General features: G+C 47.4%; 1 protein-coding gene across 2 annotated transcripts in view; it reads right to left on the bottom strand.

The window, feature by feature from the left end:
• Window positions 1-340: 340 nt before the first annotated feature.
• Window positions 341-21,226, bottom strand: part of SPPL3 (signal peptide peptidase like 3) — a 252,056-nt gene continuing 231,170 nt past the window's right edge. For both annotated transcript variants that reach the window (XM_063913106.1, XM_063913105.1), the window contains exons 8-11: window positions 18,238-18,401; window positions 17,141-17,322; window positions 7,422-7,531; window positions 341-1,444 (exon numbers count right to left, since the gene is read on the bottom strand). In XM_063913106.1, coding sequence (XP_063769176.1) covers window positions 1,373-1,444; window positions 7,422-7,531; window positions 17,141-17,322; window positions 18,238-18,401 — 528 coding nt within the window. In that variant the 3' untranslated portion in view covers window positions 341-1,372. The remainder of the gene's footprint in view (window positions 1,445-7,421; window positions 7,532-17,140; window positions 17,323-18,237; window positions 18,402-21,226) is intronic.

The following is a 21,226-nucleotide window of genomic DNA, read 5'->3' as shown; positions in this document are numbered from 1 at the left end:
TTTTAACACAGTTCACAAACCTTGTTCTGAGGCCCAAATGTATAAAGCCTTAACAAGTGATAAAGTGGTGATGGATAAATTACTAGCCAGACAGTTAGGAGCTGATTGGTCATTCATCACTCTTTATCCGTCTCCACTTTCTCTAGTTAAGGCTTAATATATTTGGGCCTATTAGTACCATAAATGCATGTTCCAACGTTCCAGGTCAGCATAGGAGCAGCAGCTAACCTTTCCCACAATGCAGTGCGTCTCTCACATCAGATTCACCTGCTACATGGGGAAATGTGGAAACAGGCTCAAAAGGAAATGAACACTAATAGAGGCAAAACATACAGCACCATATTTGGAGGTTTTTGTTTAGTTTTTTTCCCCACAGATGGGGTGGTCACGAGAGGTTCAGAAATACAGCAGATAAATGAAAATACTAATACAAAAAAATAGAAAAAGAAAATATGTATTTACAGGAAGGTAACATTATTAAGATGGAGGGAGCGATGAGCGCAGCAATCTGACATGCAAGAGTCCGAGGGTACCGCTAAAAAGGCTGCGCACAAACGAAAACAAAAAGGTTTGGGAACATTTCATCTGCCCTAAGGTCACTACATTGATCAGAACCAAATACAGTCACTAAAACAGCCCATGAGTACGTCAGAACAAGCACACAATACACTGGATTGGAACGGTGGCTTCACTTTGCTGGGATGGATTAGTCCTATAAAGCCAAAGATGAAAGTGCAGGACATGCGACAGAATACAGCAGGCCTGACCTGATCTGGCATTATTCTGTGAATATTTAAACTATCCATAGAAAATATATATCATCTCAGACTTGCCCTCTGCAACATGAAACGGGTGAAATGGAATTAAATACGACAGACTATGTATATACTGCGAGTAACTCACACACTGGCTGAGATCTAAAAAGTCACTTCACACCACAGAAGATATTTAACTAAAAAACAAGAAGGAGGAGTGCTGCATTCTCCCCATAGGGTCTGGTCCCGCAGGTTTTCTGAAGCAGTAATAGTCTTTAGCTCCAAAGTCTTTAGAGTCGCATGGTATACAGAGCTTCAAGCAGGCCAGACCTTGAAAGATTCCAAGATTTACACTCTGAATGAACCCACCGGCTCCAAGTTGATTATATTTAGTCCATACTCTGCTATTCCAACTGGAATTGAGTTCACTGCCGAGATCATGTTCCAATGTTTGGGATCTCACATGGAGCTCTCTCTAAATGTTTTTTATTTTACACAAAATCAGTTCATATGAGGTCCTTCAGTTGTAGCTGTGTCCGTTACACACCAAGTTTATCCAGAAAACAGAAAGCCAAAGAAGAATTCTGTCAGGTTTGGCCTAGTTTCTTCTGTTCCCATCATACCTCAAGGAAGCGGGAGCTGCTGGCCTTGGCGTGGAATGGTTCGGACCACATTCGGCGAAGGTCTCCCTGTGAGAGAGACAATACAGTCAGTCCTATACAGTGTATGCTTTATAAGGATGGATGAAAAGGCTTACAGGTCTGCTGAAATGCCATAAAGCACATGTTCCCAAACTCTGTCCTGAGGAACCCACACAGTGCATGTTTTGCAGGTTTCCTCACAAAATTACAAGTGCTAGTCATGGGCTTAATTGAATAGCTCCATGCACTTAACCCAGGAGCTACATCCCCGCGATGCTAACTGAATTGCTCCCAACATGTAAAAAAAAAAAAAAAATCCCATACATTTCATATGCTTCATTGCAAAATTAGCTAAACCAAAACTGGTTAACAAAATAATAAGAATTTACTTACCGATAATTCTATTTCTCATAGTCCGTAGTGGATGCTGGGGACTCCATAAGGACCATGGGGAATAGCGGCTGCGCAGGAGACTGGGCACATCTAAAGAAAGCTTTAGGACTATCTGGTGTGCACTGGCTCCTCCCCCTATGACCCTCCTCCAAGCCTCAGGATACTGTGCCCGGACGAGCGTACACAATAAGGAAGGATTTTGAATCCCGGGTAAGACTCATACCAGCCACACCAATCACACCGTACAACTTGTGATCTGAACCCAGTTAACAGCATGATAACAGAGGAGCCTCTAGAAAAGATGGCTCACTACAGCAATAACCCGATTTTTTGGTAACAATAACTATGTACCAGTATTGCAGACAATCCGCACTTGGGATGGGCGCCCAGCATCCACTACGGACTATGAGAAATAGAATTATCGGTAAGTAAATTCTTATTTTCTCTAACGTCCTAAGTGGATGCTGGGGACTCCGTAAGGACCATGGGGATTATACCAAAGCTCCCAAACGGGCGGGAGAGTGCGGATGACTCTGCAGCACCAAATGAGAGAACTCCAGGTCCTTCTCAGCCAGGATATCAATTTTGTAGAATTTTACAAACGTATTTGCTCCTGACCAAGTAGCTGCTCGGCAAAGTTGTAAAGCCGAGACCCCTCGGGCAGCCGCCCAAGATGAGCCCACCTTCCTTGTGGAGTGGGCATTTACAGATTTTTGGCTGTGGCAGGCCTGCCACAGAATGTGCAAGCTGAATTGTACTACAAATCCAACGAGCAATAGTCTGCTTAGAAGCAGGAGCACCCAGCTTGTTGGGTGCATACAGGATAAACAGCGAGTCAGATTTCCTGACTCCAGCCGTCCTGGAAACATATATTTTCAGGGCCCTGACAACGTCTAGCAACTTGGAGTCCTCAAAGTCCCTAGTAGCCGCAGGCACCACAAATAGGTTGGTTCAGGTGAAACGCTGAAACCACCTTAGGGAGAAACTTAGGACGAGCCCTCAATTCCGCCCTGTCCGAATGGAAAATCAGATAAGGGCTTTTTTAGGATAAAGCCGCCAAATCTGACACGCGCCTGGCCCAGGCCAGGGCCAACAGCATGACCACTTTCCATGTGAGATATTTTAACTCCACAGATTTAAGTGGTTCAAACCAATGTGACTTTTGGAACCCAAAACTACAATGAGATCCCAAAGTGCCACTGGAGGCACAAAAGGAGGCTGTATATGCAGTACCCCTTTTACAAACGTCTGAACTTCAGGGACTGAAGCTAGTTCTTTTTGGAAGAAAATTGACAGGGCCGAAATATGAACCTTAATGGACCCTAATTTCAGGCCCATAGACACTCCTGTTTGCAGGAAATGTAGGAATCGACCCAGTTGAATTTCCTCCGTCGGGCCTTACTGGCCTCGCACCACGCAACATATTTTCGCCAATTGCGGTGATAATGTTTTTGCGGTTACATCCTTCCTGGCTTTGATCAGGATAGGGATGACTTCATCCGGAATGCCTTTTTTCCTTCAGGATCCGGCGTTCAACCGCCATGCCGTCAAACGCAGCCGCGGTAAGTCTTGGAACAGACAGGGTCCTTGCTGGAGCAGGTCCCTTCTTAGAGGTAGAGGCCACGGATCCTCCGTGAGCATCTCTTGAAGTTCCGGTTACCAAGTCCTTCTTGGCCAATCCGGAGCCACGAATATAGTGCTTACTCCTCTCCATCTTATCAATCTCAGTACCTTGGGTATGAGAGGCAGAGGAGGGAACACATACCAGAGCGTCTACAGCTATTGCCTGAGGGTCCCTGGACCTGGCGCAATACCTGTCGAGTTTTTCCCAACGGTTTATAATCATGTGGAAGACTTCTGGGTGAAGTCCCCACTCTCCCGGGTGGAGGTCGTGCTGAGGAAGTCTGCTTCCCAGTTGTCCACTCCCGGAATGAATACTGCCGACAGTGCTATCACATGATTTTCCGCCCAGCGAAGAATCCTTGCAGCTTCTGCCATTGCCCTCCTGCTTCTTGTGCCACTCTGTCTGTTTACGTGGGTGACTGCCATGATGTTGTCCGACTGGATCAACACCGGCTGACCTTGAAGCAGAGGTCTTGCTAAGCTTAGAGCATTGTAAATGTCCCTTAGCTTCAGGATATTTATGTGAAGTGATGTCTCCAGGCTTGACCCTAAGCCCTGGATATTCCTTCCCTGTGTGACTGCTCCCCAGCCTCGCAGGCTGGCATCCGTGGTCACCAGGACCCAGTCCTGAATGCCGAATCTGCGGCCCTCTAGAAGATGAGCACTCTGCAACCACCACAGGAGGGACACCCTTGTCCTTGGTGACAGGGTTATCCGCTGATGCATCTGAAGATGCGACCCGGACCATTTGTCCAGCAGGTCCCACTGGAAAGTTCTTGCGTGGAATCTGCCGAATGGGATTGCTTCGTAGGAAGCCACCATTTTACCCAGAACCCTTGTGCATTGATGCACTGAGACTTGGCTCGGTTTTAGGAGGTTCCTGACTAGCTCGGATAACTCCCTGGCTTTCTCCTCCGGGAGAAACACCTTTTTCTGGACTGTGTCCAGGATCATCCCTAGGAACAGAAGACAAGTCGTCGGAACCAGCTGCGATTTTGGAATATTGAGAATCCAATCGTGCTGCCGCAACACTACCTGAGATAGTGCTACACCGACCTCCAACTGTTCCCTGGATCTTACCCTTATCAGGGAATTGTCCAAGTAAGGGATAACTAAAATTCCCTTCCTTCGAAGGAATATCATCATTTCGGCCATTACCTTGGTAAAGACCCGGGGTGCCGTGGACCATCCATACGGCAGCGTCTGAACTGATAGTGACAGTTCTGTACCATAAACCTGAGGTACCCTTGGTGAGAAGGGTAAATTTTGACATGAAGGTAAGCATCCTTGATGTCCCGAGACATCATGTAGTCCCCTTCTTCCAGGTTCGCAATCACTGCTCTGAGTGACTCAATCTTGAATTTGAACCTCTGTATGTAAGTGTTCAAAGATTTTAGATTTAGAATCGGTTTCACCGAGCCGTCCGGCTTCGGTACCACCACAGTGTGGAATAATACCCCGTTCCCTGTTGCAGGAGGGGTATCTTGATTATCACCTGCTGGGAATACAGCTTGTGAATGGCTTCCAAAACTGTCTCCCTGTCAGAAGGAGACATCGGTAAAGCCGACTTTAGGAAACGGCGAGGGGGAGACGTCTCGAATTCTAATTTGTACCCCTGAGATATCACCTGAAGGATCCAGGGGTCTACTTGCGAGTGAGCCCACTGCGCGCTGAAATTCATTGAGACGGGCCCCCCACCGTGCCTGATTCTGCTTGTAAAGCCCCAGCGTATACTGAGGGCTTGGCAGAGGCGGGAGAGGGTTTCTGTTCCTGGGAACTGGCTGATTTCTGCAGCCTTTTTCCTCTCCCTCTGTCACGGGGCAGAAAAGAGGAACCTTTTGCCCGCTTGTCCACGAAAAGACTGCGCCTGATAATACGGCGTCTTCTCATGTTGAGAGGCGACCTGGGGTACAAACGTGGATTTCCCAGCTGTTGCCGTGGCCACCAGGTCTAAAAGACCGACCCCAAATAACTCCTCCCTTTAATAAAGCAATACTTCCAAATGCCATTTGGAATACGCATCACCTGACCACTGACGTGTCCATAACCCTCTACTGGTAGAAATGGACAACGCACTTACTCTTGATGCCAGTCGGCAAATATTCCGCTGTGCATCACGCATATATAGAAATGCATCTTTCAAATGCTCTATAGGCAAAAATATACTGTCCCTATCTAGGGTATCAATATTTTCAGTCAGGGAATCCGACCACGCCGACCCAGCACTGCACATCCAGGCTGAGGCGATTGCTGGTCGCAGTATAACACCAGTATGTGTGTAAATACATTTTAGGATACCCTCCTGCTTTCTATCAGCAGGATCCTTAAGGGCGGCCATCTCAGGAGAGGTTAGAGCCCTTACAAGCGTGTGAGCGTTTATCCACCCTAGGGGGTGTTTCCCAACGCACCCTAACCTCTGGCGGGAAAGGATATAATGCCAATAACATTTTAGAAATTATCAGTTGTTATCGGAGGAAACCCACGCATCATCACACACCTCATTTAATTTCTCAGATTCAGGAAAACTACAGGTAGTTTTTCCTCACCGAACATAATACCCCTTTTTTGGTGGTACTCGTATTATCAGAAATGTGTAAAACATTTTTCATTGCCTCAAACATGTAACGTGTGGCCCTACTGGAAGTCACATTTGTCTCTTCACCGTCGACACTGGAGTCAGTATCCGTGTCGGCGTCTATATCTGCCATCTGAGGTAACGGGCGCTTTATAGCCCCTGACGGCCTATGAGACGTCTGGACAGGCACAAGCTGAGTAGCCGGCTGTCTCATGTCAACCACTGTCTTTTATACAGAGCTGACACTGTCACGTAATTTCTTCCAACAGTTCATCCACTCAGGTGTCGACCCCCTAGGGGGTGACATCACTATTACAGGCAATCTGCTCCGTCTCCACATCATTTTTCTCCTCATACATGTCGACACAAAAGTACCGACATACAGCACACACACAGGGAATGCTCTGATAGAGGACAGGACCCCACTAGCCCTTTGGGGAGACAGAGGGAGAGTTTGCCAGCACACACCAGAGCGCTATATATATACACAGGGATAACCTTATATAAGTGTTTTTCCCCTTATAGCTGCTGTATAGTTAATACTGCGCCTAATTAGTGCCCCCCTCTTTTTTAACCCTTTCTGTAGTGTAGTGACTGCAGGGGAGAGCCAGGGAGCTTCCCTCCAACGGAGCTGTGAGGGAAAATGGCGCCAGTGTGCTGAGGAGATAGGCTCCGCCCCCTTATCGGCGGCCTTATCTTCCCGTTTTGCTGTATATTCTGGCAGGGGTTATATGCATCCATATTGCCCAGGAGCTATATGTGATGCATTTTTTGCCATCCAAGGTGTTTTTTATTGCGTCTCTGGGCGCCCCCCCCCCCAGCGCCCTGCACCCTCAGTGACCGAAGTGTGAAGTGTGCTGAGAGCAATGGCGCACAGCTGCAGTGCTGTGCGCTACCTTGTTGAAGACAGGACGTCTTCTGCCGCCGATTTTCCGGACCTCTTCTGCCTTCTGGCTCTGTAAGGGGGCCGGCGGCGCGGCTCTGGGACCCATCCAAGCTGGGCCTGTGATCGTCCCTCTGGAGCTAATGTCCAGTAGCCTAAGAAGCCCAATCCACTCTGCACGCAGGTGAGTTCGCTTCTTCTCCCCTTAGTCCCTCGATGCAGTGAGCCTGTTGCCAGCAGGTCTCACTGAAAATAAAAAACCTAAACTAAAACTTTCACTAAGAAGCTCAGGAGAGCCCCTAGTGTGCACCCTTCTCGTTCGGGCACAGAGATCTAACTGAGGCTTGGAGGAGGGTCATAGGGGGAGGAGCCAGTGCACACCAGATAGTCCTAAAGCTTTCTTTAGATGTGCCCAGTCTCCTGCGGAGCCGCTATTCCCCATGGTCCTTACGGAGTCCCCAGCATCCACTTAGGACGTTAGAGAAATAAAAGATATGGAAGGGGGGAAAGCAAAAAATAAGATAACAATAAAAAAGAGGAACATAGCATACCTTTAAGTAGGCCATAGTGAGAAGTGGTAATAAAGTAAAGGGAACCAAATACAGCAAAGCAGGCTGGGCAGCTCTGTGAATGCGTGAGGCCACTGTCGCTGTTAACAGTCCTGTGAAGTAATCAAAATAATGTTAAAATACGATTTGTAGATGGCCCTCAAACCAAATTCAAAGTGGTTCTACAGGAAAAGATGAATACAAAATAAAAACAAACATGCAAAATGTTGCCACATCGTTAAACTACATAATTTTTCTTTTCATTTGACTGTGGATGCCAGATATCTGTTATTCTGAGTCATTATCTTATACTTTAAGTGTGTGGTGAAATATAATGAAAATAAGTGCAAACACTTCCTTGTCTTCACAATCGTAGCTACACATTCTTTTGACCTTTCACTGCCATTCAGAACACTTTTTCGGAGGCATTTAAACATATAAATTTATGTTAAATCAGTTATGTGCGTCTTCTGTACATAGGAGGTGATTGTTGATGTATGGGCCCCTTTAGAGCGGGTTGCCATTGTGTGGCCGTGTAAATGCTGGCAATAGCATCAGACCTCACCAGCAATATCTCGCACCAGATTTGTGGATTAGGCATGCTGCATCTCATTTTTATCAGCAGAAGCTGCTTGTGCGTCCCATTACATTACTTTGTGTTTAAGACACATTCTCGCGGAATAAAACTACAAAAAAGACGTTCTGCGCTGCAGAGTTACACTGCACTCACGCGTTGTGTGTAGCGCGACTTGTAGCACACAGAGCAAAGATGTAAGAGGACATATCTGTACATTGTTTTGTGACATTCTAGCGGAATCCGTATGACATCCCGGCGCACGGAATCCCGACGGTCGCATTACAGACACCGAGATCCCACTGATGAGAAAACCGACAGGAATGAGTAAGGGGTGTTCTCCCGTCTCCTCAACCCCTGTACCCCCCTTTGCACAGCCTAACCCTAACCCTCTCTCACCTGCAGCCTAACCCACCCTCCCTGCATCCTAAACCTAACCTCAAGCCCACCACCCGTAGCCTAACCCCAACGACTAAACCCAACAGGTATTGGCTAGTGACCTGCTGTACTGTGGGCTTTATAGTACAAGAGCCAATGTGTCTGAAACATGTATACCCTCTTGAACATTGTGATGTATATATATATATATATATATATAAAATATTCAGGGCCGGTGGGGCAGTCGTCCCGGGGCTTCCCTACACATTTGGGGCCCCCAACACCCAGGAGCGGAGTAGTCTCCTTTCCCCGGCTGCTCAACTATTAATTAATAGCAGTGTTCCGTATACAGAGGTCCGTCGTCTCGCGGGATGCTGCACTGAAATCCAGTGAGACACCAACTCCGGCTTCAGCTGCTCCGCCACTCACTGGACAGGTAGCATGTGTGCGAGTGTAGCAGGGGGGGGGGGGGGGTGTCTTGGAGGGCTCAAGGCTCTTTGTCAGCTATTGTAGTGGGGGGGCCCCCCACAACTTCATTGCCCCAAGGCCCCCACCAATCTTAATCAGGCCCTGATCATCTGAATTCTAAACACATCTTCATGTTATGAAATTCCTAGCACCTTCAACAATAAACAGTATTTTAAAGATATTTAATTGCAGAAAATAAACATCCTCTTGCTTTAAATACGCCTACATATCTATATCTATATATATATATATCTATAAAATCGCAAAAGGCCCTCCGGTTAACCAAAGGTCGAGTCCAGAGAAAATAATTGTTTGATATAGATATACATATTTTTACAAAGGGCGGCACTCTGGAGACTGGAGCCATTCGTGAGAAAATGCAGTGCTTTAATTCATAGTCTACGTTTCGGGGCACGTAGACTATGAATTAAAGCACTGCACTTTTTCACGAATGGTTCCAGTCTCCAGAGTGCCGCAGTCTGTCTGTCTGTATGTATATATGTGTGTGTGTGTGTGTGTGTGTGTGTATATATATGTGTGTGTGTATATATATATATATATATATATATATATATATATATATATATATATATAATGTGGAAAATGGTGGCACTCACAGGACTTGTTCCAATAATAAATGACACGGCGGTCAAGAATCAAAAGTCAACGTTTCGTTAATTTAATAACGTCATCAGGATACAGACAGAACAAAAAACAAACAATTTATAGCCACTTACCCCACCTCGTGTGTCCCTGCCATCGCCGGGTCCTATGACAACACCCTCCGGCGCTGCGCACTTCCTGTGCGCCCGGCCCCGTCTGGCGGTTGCTAGGGAACCAAACAACAATAACAGTGACAGCATGAATGAAAACAGCGCATCAGTGCTCGCTCCTATTCCTCTCCCCCTCTATCGTCTACCCAGAATAGCATAGCATTCTGCACATTGTACATTTATACAAACAAGGGGAACAAAGTCCCCAAGGAACCAGACACACTATATCAACCAAGATATAGGACAGTGTCAAAACTACAATAACATGGTGGACAGGGGCATAGCGGGTGGACTGGGCTGCATCTGAGTGGTACGGAGCAATAAACACAATTTGAATAGATAATCGATACAATAAGAAAGGAACATAAAACCTTATAGGAAGCAATTCAAGGGGAGGTGCTCATTGAGACCTTTAGGAGTAATAGTGCTGAGACGGTGGATCCACCGAGCCTCTTTCTGCAGCAGGCCCCCCCGTGGGGGGGATAGGGGTAAGGCCCATGTTATTGTAGTTTTGACACTGTCCTATATCTTGGTTGATATAGTGTGTCTGGTTCCTTGGGGACTTTGTTCCTCTTGTTTGTATAAATGTACAATGTGCAGAATGCTATGCTATTCTGGGTAGACGATAGAGGGGGAGAGGAATAGGAGCGAGCACTGATGCGCTGTTTTCATTAATGCTGTCACTGTTATTGTTGTTTGGTTCCCTAGCAACCGCCAGACGGGGCCGGGCGCACAGGAAGTGCGCAGCGCCGGAGGGTGTTGTCATAGGACCCGGCGCAGACGGCGATGGCAGGGACACACGAGGTGGGGTAAGTGGCTATAAATTGTTTGTTTTTTGTTCTGTCTGTATCCTGATGACGTTATTAAATTAACGAAACGTTGACTTTTGATTCTTGACCGCCGTGTCATTTATTATTGGAACAAGTCCTGTGAGTGCCACCATTTTCCACATTGTATCCGGTTGCTAAACCAGCTTGGGAGGCACCAAGGCATCATTCCACACTAGGAGAGAGTGCCGGCTATTCTTCTGTGTGTGTGTGTGTGTGTGTGTGTGTGTGTGTGTGTGTGTGTGTGTGTGTGTGTGTGTGTGTGTGTGTGTGTGTGTGTATATATATATATATATATATATATAAAATAAGAATTTACTTACCGATAATTCTATTTCTCGTAGTCCGTAGTGGATGCTGGGAACTCCGTAAGGACCATGGGGAATAGCGGCTCCGCAGGAGACTGGGCACAAAAGTAAAAGCTTTAGGACTACCTGGTGTGCACTGGCTCCTCCCCCTATGACCCTCCTCCAAGCCTCAGTTAGGATACTGTGCCCGGACGAGCGTACACAATAAGGAAGGATTTTGAATCCCGGGTAAGACTTATACCAGCCACACCAATCACACCGTACAACCTGTGATCTGAACCCAGTTAACAGCATGATAACAGAGGAGCCTCTGAAAAGATGGCTCACAACAATAATAACCCGATTTTTGTAACAATAACTATGTACAAGTATTGCAGACAATCCGCACTTGGGATGGGCGCCCAGCATCCACTACGGACTACGAGAAATAGAATTATCGGTAAGTAAATTCTTATTTTCTCTGACGTCCTAGTGGATGCTGGGAACTCCGTAAGGACCATGGGGATTATACCAAAGCTCCCAAACGGGCGGGAGAGTGCGGATGACTCTGCAGCACCGAATGAGAGAACTCCAGGTCCTCCTCAGCCAGGGTATCAAATTTGTAGAATTTAGCAAACGTGTTTGCCCCTGACCAAGTAGCTGCTCGGTAAAGTTGTAAAGCCGAGACCCCTCGGGCAGCCGCCCAAGATGAGCCCACCTTCCTTGTGGAATGGGCTTTTACAGATTTTGGCTGTGGCAGGCCTGCCACAGAATGTGCAAGCTGAATTGTACTACAAATCCAACGAGCAATAGTCTGCTTAGAAGCAGGAGCACCCAGCTTGTTGGGTGCATACAGGATAAACAGCGAGTCAGATTTTCTGACTCCAGCCGTCCTGGAAACATATATTTTCAGGGCCCTGACTACGTCCAGCAACTTGGAGTCCTCCAAGTCCCTAGTAGCCGCAGGTACCACAATAGGCTGGTTCAAGTGAAACGCTGAAACCACCTTAGGGAGAAATTGAGGACGAGTCCTCAATTCTGCCCTGTCCTTATGAAAAATTAGGTAAGGGCTTTTATAGGATAAAGCCGCCAATTCTGAGACACGCCTGGCTGAAGCCAGGGCCAACAGCATTACCACTTTCCATGTGAGATATTTTAAGTCCACAGTGGTGAGTGGTTCAAACCAATGTGATTTTAGGAACCCCAAAACTACATTGAGATCCCAAGGTGCCACTGGAGGCACAAAAGGAGGCTGTATATGCAGTACCCCCTTGACAAACGTCTGAACTTCAGGAACTGAAGCCAGTTCTTTCTGGAAGAAAATCGACAGGGCCGAAATTTGAACCTTAATGGACCCTAATTTTAGGCCCATAGACAGTCCTGTTTGCAGGAAATGCAGGAAACGACCCAGTTGAAATTCCTCTGTAGGGGCCTTCCTGGCCTCGCACCACGCAACATATTTACGCCAAATACGGTGATAATGCTGTACGGTTACATCCTTCCTGGCTTTGATCAGGGTAGGGATGACTTCATCCGGAATGCCTTTTTCCTTCAGGATCCGGCGTTCAACCGCCATGCCGTCAAACGCAGCCGCGGTAAGTCTTGGAACAGACAGGGTCCCTGCTGGAGCAGGTCCTTTCTTAGAGGTAAAGGCCACGGGTCCTCTGTGAGCATCTCTTGAAGTTCCGGGTACCAAGTCCTTCTTGGCCAATCCGGAGCCACGAGTATAGTCCTTACTCCTCTCCTTCTTAGGATTCTCAGTACCTTGGGTATGAGAGGCAGAGGAGGGAACACATACACTGACTGGTACACCCACGGTGTTACCAGAGCGTCCACAGCTATTGCCTGAGGGTCCCTTGACCTGGCGCAATACCTGTCTAGTTTTTTGTTGAGGCGGGACGCCATCATGTCCACCTTTGGTTTTTCCCAACGGTTCACAATCATGTGGAAGACTTCTGGGTGAAGTCCCCACTCTCCCGGGTGGAGGTCGTGTCTGCTGAGGAAGTCTGCTTCCCAGTTGTCCACTCCCGGAATGAACACTGCTGACAGTGCTATCACATGATTTTCCGCCCAGCGAAGAATCCTTGCAACTTCTGTCATTGCCCTCCTGCTTCTTGTGCCGCCCTGTCTGTTTACGTGGGCGACTGCCGTGATGTTGTCTGACTGGATCAGCACCGGCTGACCTTGAAGCAGAGGTCTTGCTAGGCTTAGAGCATTGTAGATGGCCCTTAGCTCCAGGATATTTATGTGAAGTGATGTCTCCAGGCTTGACCACAAGCCCTGGAAATTTCTTCCGTGTGTGACTGCTCCCCAGCCTCTCAGGCTGGCATCCGTGGTCACCAGGACCCAGTCCTGAATGCCGAATCTGCGGCCCTCTAGAAGATGAGCACTCTGCAACCACCACAGGAGAGACACCCTTGTCCTTGGTGACAAGATTATCCGCTGATGCATCTGAAGATGCGACCCGGACCATTTGCCTAGCAGATCCCACTGGAAGGTTCTTGCGTGGAATCTGCCGAATGGGATTGCTTCGTAAGAAGCCACCATCTTTCCCAGGACCCTTGTGCATTGATGCACTGAGACTTGGCCTGGTTTTAGGAGATTCCTGACTAGTTCGGATAACTCCCTGGCTTTCTCCTCCGGGAGAAACACCTTTTTCTGGACTGTGTCCAGGATCATCCCTAGGAATAGAAGTCGTGTCGTCGGGATCAGCTGCGATTTTGGAATATTGAGAATCCAACCGTGCTGGCGCAGCACTATCTGAGATAGTGCTACTCCGACTTCCAACTGTTCCCTGGATCTTGCCCTTATCAGGAGATCGTCCAAGTAAGGGATAACTAAAACTCCCTTCCTTCGAAGGAGTATCATCATTTCGGCCATTACCTTGGTAAAGACCCGGGGTGCCGTGGACAATCCAAACGGCAGCGTCTGAAACTGATAGTGACAGTTCTGTACCACAAACCTGAGGTACCCTTGGTGAGAAGGGTAAATTGGGACATGTAGGTAAGCATCTTTGATGTCCAGAGACACCATATAGTCCCCTTCTTCCAGGTTTGCAATCACTGCTCTGAGTGACTCCATCTTGAATTTGAACCTTTGTATGTAAGTGTTCAAGGATTTTAGGTTTAAAACTGGTCTCACCGAGCCGTCCGGCTTCGGTACCACAAATAGTGTGGAATAGTACCCCTTTCCCAGTTGTAGGAGGGGTACCTTGATTATCACCTGCTGGGAATACAGCTTGTGAATGGCTTCCAATACTGCCTCCCTGTCTGAGGGAGACGTCGGTAAAGCAGACTTTAGAAAACGGCGAGGGGGAGACGTCTCGAATTCCAATTTGTACCCCTGAGATACCACCTGAAGGATCCAGGGGTCCACTTGCGAGTGGGCCCACTGCGCACTGAACTTCTTGAGACGGGCCCCCACCGTGCCTGAGTCCGCTTGTAAAGCCCCAGCATCATGCTGAGGACTTTGCGGAGGCGGGAGAGGGCTTTTGTTCCTGGGAACTGGCTGTTTGTTGCAGCCTTTTTCCTCTCCCTCTGCCACGGGGCAGAAATGAGGCGCCTTTTGCCCGCTTGCCCTTATGGGGCCGAAAGGACTGCGCCTGATAATACGGCGTCTTCTTAGGTTGAGAAGCTACCTGGGGTAAAAATGTGGATTTTCCAGCAGTTGCCGTGGCTACCAGGTCTGATAGACCTACCCCAAATAACTCCTCCCCCTTATAAGGCAATACTTCCATGTGCCTTTTAGAATCCGCATCACCTGACCACTGCCGCGTCCATAATCCTCTTCTTGCAGAAATGGACAGCGCGCTAACTCTTGATGCCAGTCGGCAAATATCCCTCTGTGCATCACGCATATATAGAAATGCATCCTTCAAATGCTCTATAGTCAGTAATATACTGTCCCTATCTAGGGTATCAATATTTTCAGTCAGGGAATCCGACCACGCCAGGCCCGCACTGCACATCCAGGCTGAGGCGATTGCTGGTCGTAGTATAACACCCGTGTGAGTGTATATACATTTTAGGATATTCTCCAGCTTTCTATCGGCAGGTTCCTTTAGGGCGGCCGTATCAGGAGAGGGTAGTGCTACCTGTTTAGACAAGCGTGTGAGCGCTTTATCCACCCTAGGGGGTGTTTCCCAACGTGCCCTATCCTCTGGCGGGAAAGGGTACGATGCCAATAACCTTTTAGGAATTATCAGTTTTTTATCGGGGGAAACCCACGCCTCATCACACACTTCATTTAATTCCTCGGATACAGGAAAAACTACAGGCAGTTTTTTCTCACCAAACATAATACCCTTTTTAGTGGTACTTGTATTATCAGAGATATGCAATACATTTTTCATTGCTTCAATCATGTAACGTGTGGCCCTAGTGGAAGTCACGTTTGTCTCCTCATCATCGACACTGGAGTCAGTATCCGTGTCTGTGTCTGCTATTTGAGGTAACGGGCGTTTTAAAGCCCCTGATGGCGTTTGAGACCCCTGGACAGGCACAAGCTGAGTAGCCGGCTATCTCATGTCGTCAACTGTCTGTCGTAAAGAGCCGACACTGTCACGCAATTCCTTCCATAAGCTCATCCACTCAGGTGTCGACTCCCTAGGGGGTGACAACTGTATAATAGGCAATTGCTCCGCCTCCATCTCATTTTCCTCCTCAAACATGTCGACACAATCGTACCGACACACCGCACACACACAGGGAATGCTCTGATAGAGGACAGGACCCCACTAGCCCTTTGGGGAGACAGAGGGAGAGTATGCCAGCACACACCAGAGCGCTATATATATATATATATATATATATATATATATATATAGACAGGAATACCACTATAAAATGTGCTTTTCCCTTTATAGCTGCTGTTAGTATCAAGACTGCGCCAAATTAGTGCCCCCCTCTCTTTTTTTACCCTTTTCTGTAGTGCAGGACTGCAGGGGAGAGTCAGGGAGACGTCCTTCCAGCGGAGCTGTGATGGAAAATGGCGCCTGCGTGCTGAGGAGATAGGCTCCGCCCCCTTCTCGGCGGCCTTTTCTCCCGCTTTTTTGGTGAGTTCTGGCAGGGGTTAAAATACATCCATATAGCCCTGGGGGTTATATGTGGTGTATTTATGCCAGCCAAGGTATTTACATTGCTGCTCAGGGCGCCCCCCCCTAGCGCCCTGCACCCTCAGTGACCGGAGTGTGAAGTGTGCCTGAGTAACAATGGCGCACAGCTGCAGTGCTGTGCGCTACCTTGTTGAAGACTGATGTCTTCTGCCGCCGATTTTTCCGGACCTCTTCTTGCTTCTGGCTCTGTAAGGGGGCCGGCGGCGCGGCTCTGGGACCGAGCTCTGAGGCTGGGCCTGTGTTCGGTCCCTCTGGAGCTAATGGTGTCCAGTAGCCTAAGAAGCCCAATCCACTCTGCACGCAGGTGAGTTCGCTTCTTCTCCCCTTAGTCCCTCGATGCAGTGAGCCTGTTGCCAGCAGGTCTCACTGAAAATAAAAAACCTAAAACTAAACTTTCACTAAGAAGCTCAGGAGAGCCCCTAGTGTGCACCCTTCTCGGCCGGGCACAAAAATCTAACTGAGGCTTGGAGGAGGGTCATAGGGGGAGGAGCCAGTGCACACCAGGTAGTCCTAAAGCTTTTACTTTTGTGCATAGTCTCCTGCGGAGCCGCTATTCCCCATGGTCCTTACGGAGTTCCCAGCATCCACTAGGACGTCAGAGAAATATATATATATATATATATATATATATATATATATATATAAGCAGTTTGCGACTGCACTCGGAAAAATACACTGGTCCAGCAGAGATAATTATCTCTGCTGTACCAGTGTATTTTTCCAAGTGCCACCGCAAACTGCTTCTATTTTCTGGACCTGCCAAGGTACCTAGCAGGGCACCGGGGCATTTGTTCATTTGACTAGGAGTGCTGCCCGAACGTTATATATATATATATATATATATGTATATATATATATATATATATGTATATATATATATATACATACATACATACATACACATATATACATACATAAAGTATTCTATTTTCTTAGACCCATGTTTGCGCAGGAGGGGGTCGATTCAATTAGCTGTGATAAGGGCGAGTTGCTAGCGCAACGGCGTGGAAATCCCAGAACTAGCACCGCGTCTGGCTCCCCTCACGTCCAAATCTTGTCCCGGACTTGCGAATTGTGGTATGCAGTACTATGGGACTGCAAACCAAAATCAGCAACTCCGGACCTACTGTACGTTTAACATACAGTACAGCCACACTTACACACACATCGAATCAGCACCTTACAGTCCAGTGGCATACATGACTATATATTTAACACCTTGTTTAATTAACAGTTTAATAACAAAATCAAAACTACAAACACAAAAAACAAACATAGTACAGTATATGTTGGCATACTCACCCACAAAGTACCCAATAAGTGTACAATGAAAGTAGGAGACCTTCTGCATACGTCCAGAAATATTGGCGGGATCAGTGGTCGCTTGTTTTTTGTAATTATCATAACGTAGGACGAAGCACAGCAGCAGACCCGGCATTACAATATCCCCTATCCCGAGCATGGAGAAATGACTGCCTGTAGAACTGCATATAAAACCAGTATTAACTCTCAATTTACCGTCCATAAACAATTTTTTTTAACATATTGGCTAACACCTGCCTACGTTGTCTACATAATTTATATACCCACTAACACAAAGAATATACCCACTAACACAAAGGATATACCCACTAGCTATCTCACACGTTATTTCCCCAGGTGGGCTAGGCTGCAGCAGTCTAAGGATTGGAGAGTACCAGTATCACTCAAGAATGGTGCTAATGAACCTAAGAATCCCAAGAGGCCAAACAGTATGGCAGAGCTTATACATCTCTAGCTGTCGATGCTGGATTCCCTAGGATCTAACTCCCAAACATCTGGAACCAAATCCCACTTTGTTACTGGGGTCTCACTCTATTCTCAAAATCCTAGACAAAAATTGGTTGGAGGGACAAAGATTAGATCCCTCAGCACCTGTCAAGTTGTCAAGAAAATGAGTGGTCAACAGTTAACTTAAATGTCCAAAATCTCAAGGATAAGTGGGGAGGAAGCGGCATTCCACATAGGATATATTCATGAGCCATGGGTGTAATTTCATGGAACAGAATTTCTATGATTTGAGTCAATGCAACATTAGTTGCCATAACACAAGCACTTGTGACCAGAAGAATACAGATCACACTTGGAGCCACCTTCTGGCTGTACTTATAAGTGGTATAAGCTTCCGGTTACCCTCCTGTAACTTTGGCATGCAGATGACACTTGCAGGCAGCACCAGCAGAAGCAGATTTGTGATAACAGTGGGAATTCCAAATAAAACAATTACATTCTGCAATGTAAAACATAAAATGGGGGAAAAAAGCCAGAGTGGGGTGCATACTGTTTATAGTCAGAGCCTAAAGCTTTCTAATACAAAGGAATTGCATCATTTACTAGCTGTAGAATCAGACCATGCTTACCTGGGGAACACTAACTTCCCTGGCAGCGACAGCCTAGGTACATCTCTTCCAACATTCGGGCCAAGGTGAAGCTTCCTAGACAAAACGTCCAGAGGATTGTCAGCAGGCTGGGTTGCCACTTTCACCATAACGTTGCTATTAAATATATAGGCAGAAAAGAAGACCTGTAGGCAGAACAGGAGAAGTGTGAGCAGAAAAAGAAGTCCAAAAGTACGTTTGTTTTCTACTTCACTCATAGAAAGACATACATGAAGGGGTGACTCAATTGTTTCTGGGAATTTAACTCCTATCTATAAAGTACCCGGGAACTATTCAACTATTTTGCATGACCGGGTCAAAGGCTACACTTACTACAGATTTCTGCTTGCACCCTCCTTAGAGCTTCGGGCTGGTTGCGAGTGCTGGGCACGCCACAGCTACAGTGCGCCTGGCACAGGAGAAGCTAATCACATGCATTTGGAGACAAAAAAGTGCTACCCACAGGAACTGAACAGCTCCCGAGAACTTAGCCCAGGAGCTAAAATTCCAACCAACAACTGAATTGCCCTCCAAGAACAAGATACACACTACAAGAACAAAATGTGACCAGAATCCTTGATCTTCATAAACCGTTTTCTTATCATTTATTTATATGGCGCCACAAAGGTTCTGCAGCGCCTAACAAAATAAACAAATGGACAAGAAAACAACGACTTACAGTATAAAACAATGTAGGACAAGTACACGTTAAAATAAGATTTTACTCACCGGTAAATCTATTTCTCGTAGTCCGTAGTGGATGCTGGGGACTCCGTAAGGACCATGGGGAATAGACGGGCTCCGCAGGAGACAGGGCACTTTAAGAAAGAATTTGGATTCTGGTGTGCTCTGGCTTCTCCCTCTATGTCCCTCCTCCAGACCTCAGTTAGAGAAACTGTGCCCGGAAGAGCTGACAGTACAAGGAAAGGATTTTGGAATCCAGGGCAAGACTCATACCAGTCACACCAAACACACCGTATAACTTGTGATAAACTTACCCAGTTAACAGTATGAACAACAACGGAGCATCAGATCAACCCTGATGCAACCATAACATAACCCTTATTTAAGCAATAACTATATACAAGTATTGCAGAAGTCGTCCGCACTTGGGACGGGCGCCCAGCATCCACTACGGACTACGAGAAATAGATTTACCGGTAAGTAAAATCTTATTTTCTCTAACGTCCTAGTGGATGCTGAGTACTCCGTAAGGACCATGGGGATTATACCAAAGCTCCCAAAGGGGCGGGAGAGTGCGGATGACTCTGCAGCACCGAATGAGCAAACACAAGGTCCTCCTCAGCCAGGGTATCAAACTTGTAGAACTTTGCAAAAGTGTTCGAACCTGACCAAGTAGCTGCTCGGCAAAGCTGTAATGCCGAGACCCCTCGGGCAGCCGCCCAAGAAGAGCCCCCCTTCCTTGTGGAGTGGGCTTTTACTGATTTTGGATGCGGCAATCCAGCCGCAGAATGAGCCTGCTGAATCGTGTTACAGATCCAGCGAGCAATAGTTTGCTTTGAAGCAGGAGCACCCAGCTTGTTGGATGCATACAGGATAAACAGCGACTCAGTTTTCCTGACTCTAGCCGTTCTGGCTACATAAACCTTCAAAGCCCTGACCACATCTAGTAACTCGGAATCCTCCAAGTCACGAGTAGCCACAGGCACCACAATAGGTTGGATCACATGAAAAGATGACACCACTTTTGGCAGAAATTGTGGACGGATCCGCAATTCTGCCCTGTCCATATGGAAAACCAGATAGGGGCTTTTATGTGACAAAGCCGCTAATTCTGACACACGCCTAGCTGAAGCCAAGGCTAATAGCATGACCACCTTCCACGTGAGAAATTTTAACTCCATGGTTTTAAGTGGCTCAAACCAGTGTGACTTCAGGAAATTCAACCACGTTAAGATCCCAAGGTGCCACTGGAGGCACAAAGGGGGGCTGAATATGCAAACGTCTGAACTTCAGGCAGAGAAGCCAGTTCTTTTTGAAAGAAAATAGACAGGGCCGAAATCTGGACCTTAATGGAACCCAATTTTAGGCCCAAGGTCACTCCCGCCTGTAGGAAGTGAAGGAAACGGCCCAGCTGGAATTCCTCCGTGGGGGCCTTCCTGGCCTCACACCAAGCAACATACTTCCGCCATATACGGTGATTATGTTTTGCTGTCACGTCTTTCCTAGCTTTTATCAGCGTAGGAATAACTTCATCCGGAATGCCTTTTTCCGCTAGGATCCGGCGTTCAACCACCATGCCGTCAAACGCAGCCGCGGTAAGTCTTGGAACAGACAGGGCCCTTGTTGCAGCAAGTCCTGTCTGAGAGGCAGAGGCCATGGGTCCTCTGTGCGCATTTCTTGCAGTTCCGGGTACCAAGTCCTTCTTGGCCAGTCCGGAACAATGAGTATTGTTCTTATTCTTCTCTTTCTTACTATTCTCAGTACCTTTGGTATGAGAGGAAGAGGAGGAAACACATATACCGACTGGTACACCCACGGTGTCACTAGGGCGTCCACAGCTATCGCCTGAGGGTCCCTTGACCTGGAGCAATATCTTTTTAGCTTTTTGTTTAGGCGGGACGCCATCATGTCCACCTGTGGCAGTTCCCATCGGTTTGCAATCAGTTGGAAGACTTCCTGATGAAGTCCCCACTCTCCCGGGTGGAGGTCGTGTCTGCTGAGGAAGTCTGCTTCCCAGTTGTCCACTCCCGGAATGAACACTGCTGACAGTGCTTGCACGTGATTCTCCCCCCATCGAAGAATCTTTGTGGCTTCCGCCATTGCCATCCTGCTTCTTGTGCCGCCCTGGCGGTTTACATGGGCGACCGCCGTGATGTTGTCTGACTGAATCAGCACTGGCCGGTTTCCAAGCAGGAGCTCTGCTTGACTCAGGGCGTTGTAAATGGCCCTTAATTCCAGTATATTTATGTGTAGAGAAGTCTCCAGACTTGACCACAGCCCTTGGAAG

Source organism: Pseudophryne corroboree, chromosome 1 (assembly GCF_028390025.1).
Source record: "Pseudophryne corroboree isolate aPseCor3 chromosome 1, aPseCor3.hap2, whole genome shotgun sequence".
NCBI lineage: Eukaryota > Metazoa > Chordata > Amphibia > Anura > Myobatrachidae > Pseudophryne > Pseudophryne corroboree.
Note: the sequence above shows the minus strand (reverse complement) of the source record. Positions and strands in the feature narration are given on the sequence as shown.